Below are 19,373 nucleotides of genomic sequence, written 5' to 3' on the forward strand. Positions count from 1 at the left end.
ACATCTGGCCTTCCACATCTCTTTCTGTCCTTGTTAGAGCCAGTTGTCCTTTGTCTTTGAAGACTGTAGTGTACACCTTTGTGTGAAATCTTTTCAGTCAATTTCAAGCATTATATATCTTTCATTCCTCAAAAAAAAAAATAAAAAAAAATAAAAAAAAAAAATGACTGACTGATGAGTTTCTAGAGAAAGCTGTTTCTTTTTTGCCATTTTTGACCTAATATTGACCTTAAGACATGCCAGTCTATTGCATACTGTGGCAACTCAAAAACAAACACGAAGACAATGTTAAGCTTCATTTAATGAACCTAATGGCTTTCAACTGTGTTTGATATAATGGCAAGTGATTTTCTAGTACCAAATTAGCAATTTAGCATGATTACTCAAGGATAAGGTGTTGGAGTGATGGCTGCTGGAAATGGGGCCTGTCTAGATTTGATCAAAAATGACTTTTTTCAAACAGTGATGGTGCTGTTTTTTATATCAGTAATGTCTTGACTATACTTTGTGATCAATTGAATGCCACTTTGGTGAATTAAAATACCAATTTCCTTCCGAAAACAGCTAAATCTGTACATTATTCCAAACTTTTGGCTGCCAGTGTAACTGGAATGTGTATTTATCGAATAAAAAGAGGGTAAGGTATCCAGCAATTACATACTCCTTTACTGATTTCATAATGGCTTCATTGTCCAAATAGGTAAAATACCTACATTAACTTTTCAAGGAGCTGAAAGGAGAGGTTTGGCAGTACACCGGCTGTCTAATGTGCTTCGTTAACAGTCAGTTGATCGGCGATAAAATTAGTGGAAGTTAGAGTGGAAGTTTTCTGTCCATCGACCACAAGCTCTTTTTACGGACTTGGCAGAGGATTAACACCAAAAACCTGCGAAGCACTGGGGTAAATAAAACTAGTTAACACAAACGAGAGAGTGAAACTGAATCTTTAAGGAATATTCTGGGTTCAATACAAGTTAATCTCAATCAGCATCATTTCTGGCATATATTGATTGTCAAAAAAAATTATTTCGACTTTATCCTTTTCTTTAAAAAAAAAAAATCCACAAGATATAAACAACTTTATTGCTATTACGATGAAACACCGTAAACCCTAAAACGACCATAAAAGCTATGATTTAAACAACTTTACAGCTTAAAAAATACACAAATTTTAACAAAAGATTTATTGTAAGTGCTTTATAAAGATTTTTGCTGCTGCTTTTTTTTTTAATTGTTTTATCGAAATTATTTTTTGTGGTAATCAACATTATGCCACAAATGCTATCGATTGATCTTAACTTGCATTGAATCCGGAATATTCCTTTAAAGGGATAGTTCACCAAACAATCCTTTAGTCACCCTCATGTTGTTCCAAACCCATATAACTTCCTTTTCTTCCGTGGAACACAAAAGGAGATGTTGGGTATTATGTTACCCTCATTCACCATTTATTTTCATTATATGAAAAAAATAAAAAGATGCTATAAAAGTGAATGGTGACTGAGTGATTTTTGGGTGAACTAATCCAATTAATAATCACTGTTCAGATTTATGTGATTGGTTAATTTTTGAAACAAATATTTTGTTAATGCACATTTTTGTTTATATGGATATTGAAAGTGGTGGCAAGGCAGTTGGCAGACTGCTGTTTGAGGTAAGGAGATCTTCTGTCTCTAGATTAGGTGATCTACTGTGGATAAATGAATATTATTTATTACATTATTTTCTACTGTCAAGAGCTTTTTAATGTCAAATTTGTGTCAGGCCCTGTGCACTGGAGAGGCAGACTTGTCCAAGGGTAATCTTAATTTGAGCTATAAGGGTTTGATTTTCCACAGAGTTGTATCAAATGGCTGGGTACAGGGTGGAGGTAAGAGGCTGTATCACATTTAATACATGTAATACAACACAATACAATACAACTTTATTGTAGCTGAAATTGGTCTTAGACCACACCTGCAACATTTAAAACAAACAGTAAAGACAGATACATTGGAATTAATAAAAGTGTCAGTCACCTGAGGTAACAATGCCATTAAAAATAACAAAAAACAACAACATTTCATACCAGTAAATCTTGTGACTTTATACAGTATACTTAATCGCTTTAACGGTTTCTGTTACAGATATATCACCTGGAAATAAAGGCATTGGGGGAGAATCTATCAATGGCCCAACATTTGAGGGTACATTCTTATGAACAAACAGTTCAAATGCAGGACACAAATTATGTAGCCAAGACAAATACATCCATGCCGCTAGGTGTCAGTATAAGTCCAAGATAACTGCCATATTGGCCAGTGCAAGTAAAATTATGTTTACCAATGTGATATAAGCCTACACACAAATAACAAGCACTAGATGGTTCTCTCCTCTAGATGAGAATTTTTGTATCCCACAACAAGCGTGGTGTCCTGGGAATGGCTAACAAAGGTCCTCATAGCAACGGCTCTCAGTTCTACATTACACTACAGCCAGCCTCATGGATGGACCACAAATATGTGGCTTTTGGGTAAATAACTCATAAAGAATATTTACTCTGAAGATTGCATATTGGCTTAACCATTGACAAAGTACACAAGATGTACATTAATGAGAGAGCCACATGACTTTGACTTGATCTTGGCTTGGATAATAAATCAGATGATCTGGCTAAGTAACCATTGAAGATCATTGCTATTTAACACTCTTTCAAGATCCAATGTCTGAAGCAGAGCATTTTCTTTCTCTTCTAGACAACTTGTTGAAGGCGCAGAGGTTCTAAGGAGATAGAGGAAGTGCCCACCTTCAATGAGAGGCCCAAACAGGACTGCAAAATAATAGCATGTGGTGTGTTCGAGCCCTGAGTTATCACATATTTGAAGCTTAAACAATGCAAAAGAAGGATTTGTAACATGACTACTTGTAATATATGAAATGGCTTTGTGCTTGTCTTTGTGAAGTGCACCACGTTTGTTAAATGGCCCACACAATATTTTGCGGTGCACATAAAAATAAAAAGACTTATTAAAAAAAGACAAATTAAAAACCTCTCTTTAAACTATTTAATTTTTTTAGATGAGTTAAATTTACTTTTAATAAATACATTCTTCCAAAGCAGCTTTACAGAGAAATGCCTCAAAAATAGAGGTCGCCCGATAGTCGATTTTGCCGATACCGATAACTAAGGTGGTGTAAAAGGCCGATAACCCATTAAGCGGCCAATAGGTTTTTTTTAAATCAATTTATAGAATGATAAAAAAAATTATTACTCTTTCCTTACTATTAAAGCCCAAAGTATACTTTGGTCAGCCGCAAACACTGAGCATCTGCGTAAAGGACACGTGAGGCAAATCTCGTCATCAGCAGAGTGCATGAGCACTGAACGCGCGCAGCCCGAATTTTCTAACCGTGCGTCTTCAATTGCGCAGAATGTGCATGGAGTTGTTTGCACTAATTAGTGGGTCCATAAGGTAGCACCACTTACATTTTGAGCTGTTGTTGCCACGAAGAAGCAATAGAAGATGTAATCACCGCTAAACATCAGAAGATGAAGGTAAAAACAACAACAATCAATATGCAAGTCAAGAGCATGTGTGTGAGGAGGTCTGGAGATACCTGCATTTGTATAACTCGAGTCTGAAGGAATATAAAGACATCTTTATGAGTCTAAACTCCTGAAATGTGAATGTCTGGTGTCTCATAGCAGTTGTAGCACGCATGCGCCAACCGCCTGTGTATGCGTGCACAGCTATATGGAGTATACTTGCACAGGCTCCGTTCGACTGCATGCAGAAGCTGAGCGTTCCATCAAAATGGAAGTATACCTAGGAATTAAAGGCACAGACACTGAGGCTACAAGAGTTAGAAATTAATAAAAATCAGTTTATAGAGCAACCAAATTCCCTATAATGACCAGAAAAATTAACATTTGGTAAGCAAGACTTTTAGCAATAAACAAGCGTGAAATATACTGGGGACTCTTATTTTGAAATGAAAGAGATTTGGCTCTGTTACAGTGCTCTATAATGTATTTATTGATGAGCAATAAAAAAAAATAAAATAAAAAAAAAAGAGGTATAAAAACAAAAAACCTATTGACATAGATTTTTGCTGATAACTGATAGTTCCAAAAACCAACTATCGGCACCAATTAATCGGTAAAACCGATATATCGGTCTGCCTCTACTCACAAACACCCAGTGAGCATGCCTGAAAAAACTATTTCAATTGATTGAATTGTTTGTTGTTCAATTAAATATAAAGGTGATAGAGATTAGAGTTATTATAAAAAATTAAATATAATGATTCTATTATTTTGAAATACAGTTTTATAAAGACAATCATTCACAATAATGGGCCACACAATTTTGTTTTTGCATGCTCATCAAATATAACGTTACAAAATTATAAAAACAATAATTATTTGTAAAAATCACTCACACAATTATTTAATTTTTAGTTTGCAATAAAGTATTTTACTCTGTCCTGTTATGTGGCATTTTGTCTTTGCTTCCACGGCCCTAGGTAAAGACTGCAATGTGTTTGAGTAAAAACACTAAAATCACTCACACAGCTGAGCTGAAGTGTCTCCATAACACTGCTCTGGCATGTGTTTAGTCGTATGGACGGACAGCCGGCTTGAAAATGACACATATCACCACACCGTTTTCTCCTCCGCTGTACATACAGAGATACCAGTTTGTTATTGATTACGTGAGAACTTACCGACCTAGAAAGGTAAATACTGTAAAATGTGACATGTTAAAGTTAGTAGCAATGTATTCCGTTTGAAAGCTTGGACGCTTTGTGAGCTAGCTTGCTAATCCGTCAATCAACACTCTTTAGCGTCAGTGTAATTTTTAGATCATTAATATGTATTTCCTTCCTAAGGTCATCGATTTTGGATGCGCCGAATGTGTCTTGCTGAAAAAACTGAGGTTTCATCGCAACAATATACAGTTACTAGTGGGAGTTGATATCGACAGAGCTGTCCTCCTCAGCAGAATGTACGTTTCTCCTCTTGCACATGGCACTTTAATTGAAAACTGTTTATTTTTGTGTCCCGTTACTTTTTTAGTGTAAGAGGCACAAATTCCATTTCTTTTTTCGAGAAACAGTGTCAGAAACTCCACTGGCGGGAAATATTTATGAGCTAATGTGTGTAAAAGGCCTAGTATAGAATATTATTCAGGAGCATTTAAAAAGTATTTGGGCCTGTTTATTTTTTGCCAACACAATTTAAGTTTTAGGGGCATTTTTGCCCCAAGCCCTGGTTAATGTCTGACCCTGGGGAGAACTAATAAGGTATTTTAGATGTACTATTACCAAATTATGTTGAGTTGACATTCAATTTACTGCAGTTAGAATAATTCATTTTAATGACCAAAAATGTCATGTTAGATGTGTCCCACATTTTGAATGCAACCATGTTATCATATTAAGTTTCCCCTTTACAAACATGTAAAATTCCTTAAAACTATGACTCCCAGTAAGTTGCATCATTTGGACCTTTTTTTTTACAGCATGGGAGAAAGACACGTTAATAATCTCATTTCATTTTCTGAATTTCTACAAACATGTTTGTCACCTGCGTTCACCCCATGTTATATATATATATATATATATATATATATATATATATATATATATATATATATATATATATATATTAGTCCTAGTTTATTTTTTTTTTACATATTTTTAAAGGGGAAAATTAATACGATAACAGGGATGTGGGACACAGCTAAAGATTACATTTTTGTCATTAAAATATACAGCTCTGGAAAAAAGTTTAAGAGACCTCTGCATAATTATTCTAGATTTACTATTTATAGGTATGTGTTTGTGTAAAATGAAAATTTTTGTTTTATTCTATACAGTACTGACAACATTTCTCCCAAATTCCAAATAAAAATATTGTCATTTAGAGCATTTATTTGCAGAAAATGACAACTGGTCAAAATAACAAAATAGATGCAGTGTTTTCAGACCTCGAAAAATGCAAAGAAAGCAAGTTCATAAACATTTTTAAACAACACAATACTAATGTTATAACTTAGGAAGAGTTCAGAAATCAGTATTTGGTGGAATAACCCTGATTTTCAATCACAGCTTTCATGCGACTTGGCATACTCTCTTCCAGTCTTTCACATTACTGTTGGGTGACTTTATGCCACTCCTGGCGCAACAATTCAAGCAAATTGGCTTTGTTTGATGGCTTGTGGCCATCCATCTTCCTCTTGATCACATTCCAGATGTTTTCAATGGGGTTCAGGTCTGGAGATTGGGCTGGCCATGACGGTCTTGATCCAATGGTCCTCCATCCACACCTTGATTGACCTGGCTGTGTGGCATGGAGCATTGTCCTGCTGGAAAAACCAATCCTCAGAGTTGGGAAACATCCTCCACCTGGTTGTCTAATGGTTAGACAGAGAGCTGGAGAGGCCTTCAAGCCAGTGTCTCGCACCCACTGTGAAATTTGTTGGAGGATCGGCGATGATCTGGGGGTGCTTCATCAAGGCTTGAATCGGGCAGATTCATCTTTGTGAAGGACACATGAATCAAGCCACTTACAAGGTTATCCTGGAAGAAAACTTGCTTCCTTCTGCTCTGACAGTGTTCCAACTCTGAGGATTGGTTTTTCTAGCAGGACAATGCTCCATGCCACACAGCCAGGTTAATCAATGTGTGGATGTAGGACCACTGTATCAAGACCCTGTCATGGCCAGCCCAATCTCCAGAACTGAACCCCATTGAAAACATCTGGAATGTGATCAAGAGGAAGATGGATGGCCACAAGCCATTAAAAAAGCCGAGCTGCTTGAATTTTTGCAGCAGGAGTGGCATAAAGTCACCCAACAGCAATGTGAAAGACTGGTAGAGAGCATGCACATGAAAGCAGTGATTGAAAATCAGGGTTATTCCACCAAATATTGATTTCTAAACTCTAAAGTTAAAACTTGTTTTCTTTGCATTATTCAAAGTCTGAAAACACTGCATCTTTTTATTTTATTTAGACCAGTTGTCATTTTCTGCAAATAAATGCTCTAAAGACAATATTTTTAATTGGAATTTGGAAGAAATGTTGTCAGTACTTTATAGAATAAAACAAAAATGTTCATTTTACTCTAACACATACCTATAAATGGTAAATCCAGAGTGATAATTGATAACTGATAATTTTGCAGTGGTCTCAATTTTTTCCAGAGCTGTGTGTAAATATATATATATATATATATATATATATATATATATATATATATATATATATATATACACATACACAGTTGAAGTCAGAAGATTACATACAGTTAGGTTGAAGTCATTAAAACTCATTTTTTAACCACTCCACAGATTTAATATTAGCAAACTATATTTTTGGCAAGTCATTTAGGACATCTACTTTGTGCATGACACGAGTAATTTTTCCAACAACTGTTTACAGACAGATTGTTTCACTTTGTTTGACTATATCACAATTCCAGTGGGTCAGAAGTTTACATACATTAAGTTAACTGTGCCTTTAAGCAGCTGGGAAAATTCCAGAAAATTATGTCAAGCCTTTAGACAATTAGCTTCTGATAGGAGGTGTACTGAATTGGAGGTGTACCTGTGGATGTATTTTAAGGCCTACCTTCAAATGCAGTGCCTTTTTGCTTGACATCATGGGAAAATCAAAAGAAATCTGAAAGTTGTATAAAATTACAAAATAAAATATTTACAAAATAAAAGCTGAAATAAACAATTTTCTCTACTATTATTCTGACATTTCACATTCTTAAAATAGTGATCCTAACTGACCTAAAACAGGGAATGTTTTCTACAAGTAAATGTCAGGAATTGTGAAAAACTGAGTTTAAATGTATTTAGCTATGGTGTATGTAAACATCTGACTTCAACTGTGTGTGTGTGTGTGTGTGTGTGTATGTGTATATATATATATATATATATATATATATATATATATGCATACTCAACAGACCAGGTGGCCTTCTTCCACTGCTCCAAGGTCCAGTTCCAATGCTCGTGTGACCATTGAAGGTGCTTTCAATGGTGGACAGGGGTCATCATGGGCACTCTGACTGGTCTGCGGCTACACAGCCCCATACACAGCAGGGTGCTATGTGTTGTGACCCAGTCCACCTGTAAACTTCATTAAAATGTTCTGTGACTTGTGCCACAGTAGACCTTCTGTCGTTTTGGACCAGCGATAGCCTTTGTTGCCTTGTGCATCGATGAGCCTTGGGTGCCCAACACCCTGTCGCTGGTTTGTGGTTTGTCCCTTCTCTGATCACTGCCGGTAGGTACTCTCCAATGCTGAGCGGGAGCACCCCACAAGCCTTGCCGTTTCAGAGATGCTCTGACCCAGTCGTCTGGCCATAACAATTTGGCCCTTGTCAAAGTCGCTCAGGTCTTTACTCGTGCCCATTTGTCCTGCATTCAACATTTTGAATTGGAGAACTGATTGTTCACTTACCATCTAGTCTATCCAGACCTTGTTAGGAGATGATCAACATTATTCGCTTAACCTGTGAGTGGTCATAATGTTTTGGGTCATCGTGTATATATTATTCTTTAATTTATGGGAATTATAAACTTATCAACAACTAAATACCCATTCTGGTGGATTTTTTATGTAAAATTTTATTTTATACATATTGTTTAATATTTGTTTATTGCTGGAACATTACAAAATTACACAGTTCACTCTAAACTGTATTTAGACATGTCCCCAATTTTTTGGTGATACACAAAACTGGTAAAAGGGTTGCAAAAATTGCATATAAAATAACTCATAAAATATTTAACTCAGTGCATTTTTGCCAGGCGTACACTGGCACCCCTTATGAGTGATTACCTTCAGCCAAGTGATGGGCCTTTGACCATTGAGCTGTACGAAGGCTCAGTTACAGAGAGGGATCCATGCACCAGAGGATTTGATCTTGTGACATGTGTTGAGTTGTGAGTGTTCCACATCTTTTGTTTCCTCAGCAAAGAACTTACTATATAGCTAGATTATTTTAAAATGGCATGTTCTACCAGAAATGTGTGAACATTACCTCTTTACCGTGAAGAATAGAACATCTGGAGCTTGGTGATGTGGAGAGCTTTTCAGAAGTTGTGTTTGGGTACATGGCACCAGGTGCCGTGATTGTCAGCACACCTAATGCAGAGTTCAACCCACTGCTGCCGGGTCTGAGAGGCTTCAGAAACCACGACCACAAGTTTGAGTGGACTAGAGCCGAGTTTCAGGCTTGGTAAGCAAATGTTCTACATCTGAACTGATTATACAAGGCACCAATACATGCACCAATGTTTATAATGATTAACAATTTCTCAGGCCAAAAGTTGTCCCAACTATCTCTCTCGCTCCTAGGGCTCACAGAGTATGTGGAGAATATGGTTACTCAGTGCAGTTCACTGGAGTTGGAGAAGCCCTTGGCCATTTGAGAGATGTGGGATTCTGCACACAGATTGGTGTGTTTCAGAGGAATTTTGATGGGCTAAATTGGTCCATGACCAACACCGAACGTTCGGAACCCTCCGTGTACAGACTGGTGAGGGTCTTCAACTCTTTTTCTTCTGATAAGATGTTGCAGTTGCATTTCCTTATTTGTTTAAAGGGGTCATATCATACAGGACCACTATAGTTCAGGAAAGTAGTTATATATATATATATATATAATTGTTTTTTTTGGGGGGGTTTTTTGCACAAAAAAAACAGCCCTCATTTTGTTTTTTATCACCATTTCCCACATTCTGTCTGCCCCTTAAAATTAAACAGGCTGTTGTTTTGACGTTGTGCTTTTAGGATACACCCCCTTTGCATATGAAATGAGAAACAGTGTTTTGCAGCTCTACAGTACCGGATGCAGGTTTGCGGTTGAATCAAATCAGTCTTTTTATCAAGTCAGTCCACTTGGGGCCATCTTTGGAACGTTCCCGGGCAGCTATTTATTTATGTAAATGAGCGGCATACAAGTGCAGCTCCTATCTACTTCAATGGGGGAAAAAAAAATAAAAATCTCCAAAATGATTTAAGATCATAGAACATATTACAATCAAAGAACATATTTCAAATCAGCAGTAAAATCTGACATCAGTGTTATAATAAATTGTGCTTTACCTCAGATTCCGCAAAAAGAAAAAACGTCTTGCATTGCTAATGCGTATGTGTATTCTTGAGTTGATTGACAGGTGATGTTTGTATCTAAAAGGTGATTGGTTCTTTTACCCATAAGGCGAGACTTCCTTTCTGCATGCATTGATCGTTGAGGGTTCCAGTTTCACCCATTAATTTTAATAGAAGTGGCTCGTCTCTGCTAGTCTCTGGTCAAATATAATCTTTAACTGATTTAATACCAGCCTCTTTGCAAAACCTGCATTACAATGACAAGACCACAACACAGTCAGCACTAAAATATGTACCACAAACTGTTAAGATCGAAATGATCAGGGACATTGTTAAAATTAAACTTCAGCTAATATTTCCTAACCTTGGGATTTTTTACAAGGATGTGCTGAGCGGCAGGTGCTACACACAGCCTGGAACAGCACAACGTTTGGTAAACTTTTCCACAGTTTACTCTTATTAGTGCTTATGGTGTTTAGAAATATTATCTATCCTGATATATATCTGCATACACTGAGCACTTTCGATGTGGTCTTCTGCTGTTGTAGTCCATCCACATCAAGGTTTGATGTGTTGTGCATTCTGAGATGCTATTCTGCTCACTACAATTGTACAGAGTGGTTATCTGAGTTACTGTAGCCTTTCTGTCAGCCCGAACCAGTCTGGCCATTCTCCGTTGACCTCTCTCATCAACAATGTGTTTCCATCTGCAGAACTGCCGCTCGCCGGATGTTTTTTTGTTTTTGGTACCATTCTGAGTAAACTCTGTTGAGACTGTTGTGTGTGACGATCCCAGGAGACCAGCAGTTACAAAAATACTCAAACCAGCCCGTCTGGCACCAACAATCATGACACGGTCGAAATCACTAAGATAAAATTTTTTCCCTTTCTGATGGTTGATGTGAACCTCAACTGAATCTCCTGACCTGTATCTGAATGATTTTATGCATTGCACTGCTGCCACACGACTGGCTGATTAGATAATTGCATGAATATGTAGGTGTACAGGTGTTCCTAATAAAGTGCTCAGTGAGTGTATATTGCCTCACTCTGACTGGGCGGGCCAATTTTCTGAACACAGAAATGGTGTCACTGACTTGTAAATGTGGGCGTGAAATGTAATTTTGGGGTTCTGATGTCAGTTGAATACAGTTGAAGTCAGAAGTTTATATACTTAATTTGAAGTCATTAAAAAATGTCATATTAGCAAACTAAAGTTTTGGCAAGTCATTTAGGACATCTACTTGGTTCATGACAAGTAATTTTTCCAACAATTGTTTACAGACAGATTGTTTCACTTTTAATTGACTATATCACAATTCCAGTGGGTCAGAAGTTTACATACACTAAGTTAACTGTGCTTTTAAGCAGCTTGGAAAATTCCAGAAAATGATTTTTTAAATGCTTTTAGGCAATTAGCCAATTATCTTCTGATAGGTTAATTGGCATCAATTGGATGTGTATCTGTGGATATATTTTAAGGCCTACCTTCAAACTCAGTGCCTCTTTGCTTGACATCATGGGAAAATCAAAAGAAATCAGCCTCAGAAAATAATTGTAGATCTCCACAATCTGGTTCATTCTTGGGAGCAATTTCCAAATGCCTGAAGGTACCAAATTCATCTGTACAAACAATAGTACTTAAGTATAAACGCCATGGGACCACGCAGCCATAATACAGCTCAGGAAGGAGACACATTCTGTCTCCTAGAGATGACGGTAGTTTGGGGCAAAAAGTGCAAATCAATCGCAGAACAACAGCAAAGGACCTTGTGAAGATGCTGGAGGAAACAGGTAGACAAGTATCTATATCCACAGTAAAACGAGCCCTATATCGATATAACCTCATAGGCTGCTCAGCAAGGAAGAATCCAATGCTCCAAAACCACCATAAAAAATCCAGACTACAGTTTTCAAGTGCACATGGGGACAAAAATCTTACTTTTTGGACAAATGTCTTCTGGTCTGATGAAACAAAAACTGAACTGTTTTGCCATAATGACCATCGTTATGTTTGGAGGAAAAAGGGTGAGGTTTGCAAGCCGAAGAACACCATCCCAACTGTGAAGCATGGGGGTGGCAGCATCATGTTGTGGGGGTGCTTTGCAGGAGGGACTGGTGCACTTCACAAAATACAGGTGCATCTCAATAAATTAGAATGTTGTGGAAAAGTTCATTTATTTCAGTAATTCAACTCAAATTGTGAAACTCGTGTATTAAATAAATTCAGTGCACACAGACTGAAGTAGTTTAAGTCTTTGGTTCTTTTAATTGTGATGATTTTGGCTCACATTTAACAAAAACCCACCAATCTCAAAAAATTAGAATATGGTGACATGCCAATCAGCTAATCAACTCAAAACACCTGCAAAGGTTTCCTGAGCCTTCAAAATGGTCTCTCAGTTTGGTTCACTAGGCTACACAATCATGGGGAAGACTGCTGATCTGACAGTTGTCCAGAAGACAATCATTGACACCCTTCACAAGGAGGGTAAGCTACAAACTTTCATCGCCAAAGAAGCTGGCTGTTCACAGAGTGCTGTTAACAGAAAGTTGAGTGGAAGGAAAAAATGTGGAAGAAAAAGATGCACAACCAACCGAGAGAACTGCAGCCTTATGAGGATTGTCAAGCAAAATCGATTCAAGAATTTGGGTGAACTTCACAAGGAATGGACTGAGGCTGGGGTCAAGGCATCAAGAGCCACCACACACAGACGTGTCAAGGAATTTGGCTACAGTTGTCATATTCCTCTTGTTAAGCCACAGACAACGTCAGAGGCATCTTACCTGGGCTAAGGAGAAGAAGAACTGGACTGTTGCCCAGTGTTCCAAAGTCCTCTTTTCAGATGAGAGCAAGTTTCGTATTTCATTTGGAAACCAAGGTCCTAGAGTCTGGAGGAAGGGTGGAGAAGCTCATAGCCCAAGTTGCTTGAAGTCCAGTGTTAAGTTTCCACAGTCTGTGATGATTTGGGGTGCAATGTCATCTGCTGGTGTTGGTCCATTGTGTTTTTTGAAAACCAAAGTCACTGCACCCGTTTACCAAGAAATTTTGGAGCACTTCATCTTCCTTCTGCTGACCAGCTTTTTAAAGATGCTGATTTCATTTTCCAGCAGGATTTGGCACCTGCCCACACTGCCAAAAGCACCAAAAGTTGGTTAAATGACCATGGTGTTGGTGTGCTTGACTGGCCAGCAAACTCACCAGACCTGAACCCCATAGAGAATCTATGGGGTATTGTCAAGAGGAAAATGAGAAACAAGAGACCAAAAAATGCAGATGAGCTGAAGGCCACTGTCAAAGAAACCTGGCCTTCCATACCACCTCAGCAGTGCCACAAACTGATCACCTCCATGCCACGCTGAATTGAGGCAGTAATTAAAGCAAAAGGAGCCCCTACCAAGTATTGAGGACATATACAGTAAATGAACATACTTTTCAGAAGGCCAACAATTCACTAAAAATGTTTTTTTATTGGTCTTATGATGTATTCTAATTTTTTGAGATAGTGAATTGGTGGGTTTTTGTTAAATGTGAGCCAAAATCATCACAATTAAATGAACCAAAGACTTAAACTACTTCAGTCTGTGTGCACTGAATTTATTTAATACACGAGTTTCACAATTTGAGTTGAATTACTGAAATAAATGAACTTTTCCATGACATTCTAATTTATTGAGATGCACCTGTAGATGGCATCATGAGGAAGGAAAATGATGTGGATATATTGAAGCAACATCTCAAGACATCAACCAGGAAGTTAAAGCTCGGTCGCAAATGGGTCTTCCAAATGAACAATGACCCCAAGCATACCTCCAAAGTTGTGGCAAAATGGCTTAAGGACAACAAAGTCAAATTATTGGAGTGGCCATCACAAAGCCCTGACCTCAGTCTGATAGAAAATATGTGGGCAGAACTGAAAAAGCATGTTTGAGCAAGGAGGCCTACAGACCTGACTCAGTTACACCAGTTCTGTCTGGATGAATGGACCAAAATGTCATTAATTTATTGTGAGAAGCTTGTGGAAGGCTACCCAAAACATTTGGCCCAAGTTAAACAATTTAAAGGCAATGCTACCAAATACTAACAAAGTGTATGTAAACTTCTGACCCACTGGGAATGTGATGAAGAAATAAAAGCTGAAACAAATAATTCTCTCTACTATTATTCTGACATTTCACATTCTTAAAATAAAGCAGTGAACCTAACTGACCTAAGACAGGGAATGTTTTCTACAATCAAATGTCAGGAATTGTGAAAAACCGAGTTTAAATGTATTTGGCTAAGGTGTATGTAAACTTCTGATTTCAACTGTGTGTGTGTGTGTGTATATATACACACCGATGAGCCAAATCATTAAGACCATGTGCCTAATATGCTGTTGGCCCTCCGCGTGCCACCAAAACAGCGCGACCCATTGAGGCATGGACTCTACAAGACCCCTGAAGGTGTCCTGTGGTATCTGGCACCAAGACATTAGCAGCAGATACTTCAAGTCCTGTAAGTTGCGAGGTGGAGACGCTGTGGATCAGACTTGTTGGTCCAGCATATCCCACACATGATCAGTCGGATTGAGATCTGTGGAATTTGGAGGCCAGGACAACACCTTGAACTCTTCATTATGTTCCTCAAACCATTCCCGAACAATGTGTGCAGTGTGGCATGGTGCATTATCCTGCTGAAAGAGGCCACTGCCATTAGGGAATACTATTGCCATGAAGGGGTGTACCTGGTCTGCAACGATGTTTGTAAACTTCTGACTTCAACTGTAAATGCTCTTTTTTGACTGGGGTGGAAGTTGTGAGTTCTGAAAATGACAGTATGTTTACACAGTACAATAAGCTCAAAAGATCTAATAAAATGTGTTTGCTCGTAAGACCCCTTTAAACTCATACCAGTTTAAATAAAAAAGACTGTCAGTGTCTTTCTTTTCTGAAAACTGCTTATATTTGCAGTCATGTCATCGCTTTCTCTCTCATTTAGTTATACAAAGTGATGTATCCGAGCCTGTGCGATAACAACATCTACCAGAAGACTTTGGTTAATGAGGTCCTGTATGAGGCAGAACACCTGAGACAGGAATGGCACAAGAGTGAGAACAACAATCCACATTTCTACTATCATCCATCAGCAGAAGCAGTGCAGTATGGGGCTGAAGGGGGTGCAGTGGAGTGGCAACCTGTCTACCAGCAGGGCGGCACCATTTGTGTTCCCTTGCCACGTATATGGTCCAGCCCTAGAGTGAGAGCATTGTGTGGGACAGTGCAGCGTCTCGGGGAGGATCTCCTGGAGAACTCGCGGGTAAGGCTGAATGCTGATGGAACAATGCTAATTCTGCCTGCTGATGATGAGGAGGAGGAGGAAGAGAAAGAAGAGGAGGAGGAGGAGGAGGAAAAGGTGAAAACTGTATCATGTGTAGCAGACAAAGTAGAGGAGGACTGGGACAGGGAACTTGAGAGTTCTGGAAATGTATAACAGATCCACAAAGCTCTGTAACAAGATTCAAAGGTAGAAAGTTGTACTTTTGGTTTACTGCTGTTAAAAGATGTTTGTTAGAGAAGAACGGATCATAAGTGTAGAATTATATGGCCAGATCTGTGATAGATGGAGATGTTCTTGAGGGAAATTAACCATTAAACATTCTTATGTCCCATAGGACAAAATAATAATAATTTAAAAAAAATTAATAAAAGATGATGCATCAAGTATTGAAAATCTTCAAAAATGTGACAATTTTTGTTTTGTTTTTTAAATGTACTGGTTTTATTTAACAGTGCATGGTACATACCTTACCAGCATCATATCAGAACACATGGCACGAGAGCCACTATTGGTCAAAGGTTAGAACACAACATTGCAAGACAAGTCAAAAGCAATGTCACCTTAGTTTCTACATCAGACATGGTACAATTACAGGGACCAAAACTTCACAGAAGAGATAAAGCCACCATGTTTTTTACAACATGTAAAGTACCAGGACCAACCTACAGGTTATGTAAGAGTAACTAGGGAAAAACTGTGGGTGAAAAGGGCTGAAACCTCTAACAGAGTGGCGTATATGAAACTGTGCGAAACTTGCATCTTGACAGACTTTAAACCTAAAAGTATCACTAAAGCTCAAATACATAAAAATAGACTTTCATTTTGGCAGTAGATCAATTAAAATAGTAAAAATCGAGTTCAAAAGAACTAAGCAGGTCACTCATTTTAATGGAGATAATGAAGCTGAAAGAACTAACTATTCTCTGATATATCTGATATAGCCTCTATATTCTCTAAATAGCCTATACTGATATTTGCACACATTCGCAGTGTAGTGCTTTGTTTGTGCAGTAATAATGAAGATACAATATTAAACCTGAGACATGCGGTCGAGTTTACTATTGAATCCAAGCTTCCTGTCAGGGTTCTTTAATGTTTGGATATTGATGGGCCAGGACCAACCTGACGGAGATGTTTGGGATATGCGATAGCAAAGTCTACACAAAAGGCTGGATGCTTCAGACACATTGAGTAGGTGAGACACCCATGCATTTGTACACTTAAACTTTGAAGTTAATTCTAGTCCGTTACGATATAATCAAGTGCTACAAACAGACTGTACACACACACACACACACACACTCAATCCTCACACAATCAGCATCACAGAGGCAAGGGAATTTATATGTTTAAAACAGTAAATGGCTTCCGAGAAGATATGGACATACATTCACATAAAACAAGATAAGCACTAAGTTATGGTTTGATATCTTCTGATATTCCCTACAGCTGATCTTACAGTCACAGATACTTATGACCTCAGCACTGAATTAAAATAGCTTCATTTAAATGATACATCAAGTACTGCAAAAAGTAGTAGTGTTATGTCATGTGTTGCTTACATTATCTAGAGATCCTTGTGCTAAATATTTCAATTTCAAGCATTGTTGAAATGGTTAATAGCTTAATTCGCTGCTGCCCTGTTACTAAGCGTAGCTTTAGAACAAAGCTTGTCCGATTTCGTCCATGCGTGAAAGCCAGTATATTTACGTGATATTATAAATGGTTATGTAATACACAGCTAACTGTACCTGATATTCATCTGCTTAGTTCTGAAGTAGCAAATGTGTCTACAAATCGAACTGCAAAATGACTACATATCTACATACAACACAGCTGTTGAAGTTATATAATCTGCATTTAAGTCAAGCTGAAAGTCCTCATTTGACAACAATAGAACAGAAGAAATACACATTCAATGTGTATGGGCTAACTGGATCATTAGTCTCATGATAACAACAGTTCATCCTTTTAAACTCCCTTCACTCCTGAAAATAATGACATGTTAACATGTAAAGTTTTGAAGAGTCCTTGAATTCAAAGTGCTTTTCAAATTAACATTTTACTAAAGTCTGAAAACGGCTCTGTCAAACAGATCACGACCTCTTACACGCACACAAACAAATTTAGACAACCTGCGGACTGATTTAGGCTTGGCGCTGGAGTGGGTTGGGACAGTTTGATTTCCATTTGTACAGTAAAGCGATGACAGAATACCAGCTATAGAAGTTATAAGCGGTAACCTTCCTCTGCAGAAACAGTATACACCTCACACACATACACAATGTTGCGAAAATTTATACAAACTCCAAATATTACGGACAGACCCCTTACACTGGCTTACAAACGTAAATACAGGCTAAAATATACAGAGATATTATAAACAAAAAAACAGCACTATGAAAGTTACAAAAATAGCGAGGAAAAATAACGGTTATGGTTTGCAATGCAGATGTGTTAGAAGACTGACTTTACCTCACAGTGAAACACATATGGCAACAATGGCAGCCTCATTCAGAGGAGCTGTCAGATCTATATGTAGCCAGCAGAGGGCACACAGTTTCATCAAAGCTGAAATAGGTTCGAAATGTCTCTTTTGATCTCTTTGTCCCTCCCACCTTCCCTCTCTCTCCTCCCACGAAACAGACTTTGGTTTTTGACATGTCTCCTTCTGGCATCTCCCAATCCTAGCGTTTGATCACCACCTGTTCATAGGCACCAGCTCCAACCCTGAAAACAGAAGAAATCAGCAATTACTTGCAACTTGGTCAATGGCTACACAGTAAATGCACTGGTTTCAATTTTAACAAAACATGCAGGGATTACTAGCTTATTGGCTTATATTGCTGTTATGTAGATTAATAATCGACCACTTAAAAAAACTAGGGATACTTGGGATGCACCGATACCACTTCTCTTCCAGTCCGATTCTGATTTCGGAAATCTCAGTATCAGCCGATACCGATCCCAAGCCAATAACGGTGTTGTTTTTTTGCATAATCAGTTTAGAATATCTTTACATTATTGTGTGGAACTAATTGGGAGTACTCTTTAAAATGTAAAGAAACACAAACCTCTAACTACACATTATTTCAATATAAATGTATAGCTGATTAAGAAACACTTTATTATTAACTAGTATACTGGATAATGTAGCAGCAAAATGAACAGTAATTCCAGTCTTCAAGTCTAAAGTAAAAAAGAAACCAGTGTTTTATTTTTGCCTTTTTTTTTATTTTTTCCAAAAATGTTTCAGCTTGTATCTGGACTTTGTTCAATTTAGTTGTAAGACATCAGTTCACTTTTCACACAGTTATTTTTTGGAACCCATTCAACTTACATATTGTTATAAATTGTAAACAAATACTAATGATGACAATAATAATAATAAATTGTTATTAATATTATTATTGACTCAATTTTAAATACAACAGTAATATATTTAAATCGTGCACTTTTTAAACCCTCATGCTTTTATTTTGACATTCGAAACTCTCCAGGAAGTCCTGTATGTGTCTGTTTGTAGGCAAGTTCACAGTAGTTTAATTCACTTCTTATTCAAATTCTGGTAAAATGCACCTCCGGTGCCGTTCTAAATGCATATTATAAGTGAACCGAACTATTGAGCATCTACATCTGAGATGCTGTTCTTGAGTAGCGCTCAAATATTGCGTTAAGTATACTGTGAAGGCTATAAATAGCCACGAGTGCGTGAGTTTGTGTCAAAAGAGCAGCACCATTCACTTAACGCGCCGCACATACTATATATTATTAAACACAGCCTTTTGTGATTCGCAGAGCTATCGCACGTCTTCAAATGGCTATGAATAAAATGCACGAGTCATATGAACTGCTTTAATGGTGTTTTTATGGTTCTTTTATCGAATTTTTGGAGCTTCACAGTAACTAACACACAGTATCGAATTTGGATCAGGTTCG

At 37.7% G+C, this 19,373-nt stretch overlaps 2 protein-coding genes and 1 long non-coding RNA gene across 4 annotated transcripts in view; 2 read left to right on the forward strand and 1 right to left on the reverse strand.

Annotated features, from left to right (window-relative positions):
- Positions 1-1,539: 1,539 nt before the first annotated feature.
- On the forward strand, positions 1,540-3,395 carry LOC127410364 (uncharacterized). The gene is made up of 3 exons (XR_007892114.1): positions 1,540-2,186; positions 2,379-2,512; positions 2,736-3,395. It is a non-coding gene; the product is annotated as an uncharacterized LOC127410364 (long non-coding RNA).
- Positions 3,396-4,572: 1,177 nt separating this feature from the next.
- Positions 4,573-15,801, forward strand: LOC127410358 (small RNA 2'-O-methyltransferase-like). Its single transcript, XM_051645576.1, has 6 exons — positions 4,573-4,719; positions 4,873-4,988; positions 8,809-8,943; positions 9,057-9,239; positions 9,359-9,539; positions 15,096-15,801. Exons 1-6 carry the CDS (start codon positions 4,627-4,629, stop codon positions 15,585-15,587), a joined length of 1,200 nt encoding a protein of 399 aa, XP_051501536.1. The 5' UTR covers positions 4,573-4,626; the 3' UTR covers positions 15,588-15,801.
- Positions 15,802-15,857: 56 nt separating this feature from the next.
- The window catches only part of fam102bb (family with sequence similarity 102 member Bb), a 40,136-nt gene continuing 36,620 nt past the window's right edge, over positions 15,858-19,373 (reverse strand). For both annotated transcript variants that reach the window (XM_051645578.1, XM_051645577.1), the window contains one exon: positions 15,858-18,164. In XM_051645578.1, coding sequence (XP_051501538.1) covers positions 18,122-18,164 — 43 coding nt within the window. In that variant the 3' untranslated portion in view covers positions 15,858-18,121. The remainder of the gene's footprint in view (positions 18,165-19,373) is intronic.

Source organism: Myxocyprinus asiaticus, chromosome 19 (genome assembly GCF_019703515.2).
Source record: "Myxocyprinus asiaticus isolate MX2 ecotype Aquarium Trade chromosome 19, UBuf_Myxa_2, whole genome shotgun sequence".
Taxonomy (NCBI): Eukaryota; Metazoa; Chordata; class Actinopteri; order Cypriniformes; family Catostomidae; genus Myxocyprinus; species Myxocyprinus asiaticus.

What these genes read in the sequence shown, in the direction of transcription:
- LOC127410358 (XM_051645576.1), top strand. Translation starts at nt 4,627, where the DNA reads ATGACACATATCACCACACCGTTTTCTCCTCCGCTGTACATACAGAGA. An exon ending in GCTGTCCTCCTCAGCAGAAT is followed by an intron (nt 4,989 to 8,808) that starts GTACGTTTCTCC and finishes CATTTTTGCCAG; the next exon opens with GCGTACACTGGCACCCCTTA. An exon ending in CTTGTGACATGTGTTGAGTT is followed by an intron (nt 8,944 to 9,056) that starts GTGAGTGTTCCA and finishes TTTACCGTGAAG; the next exon opens with AATAGAACATCTGGAGCTTG.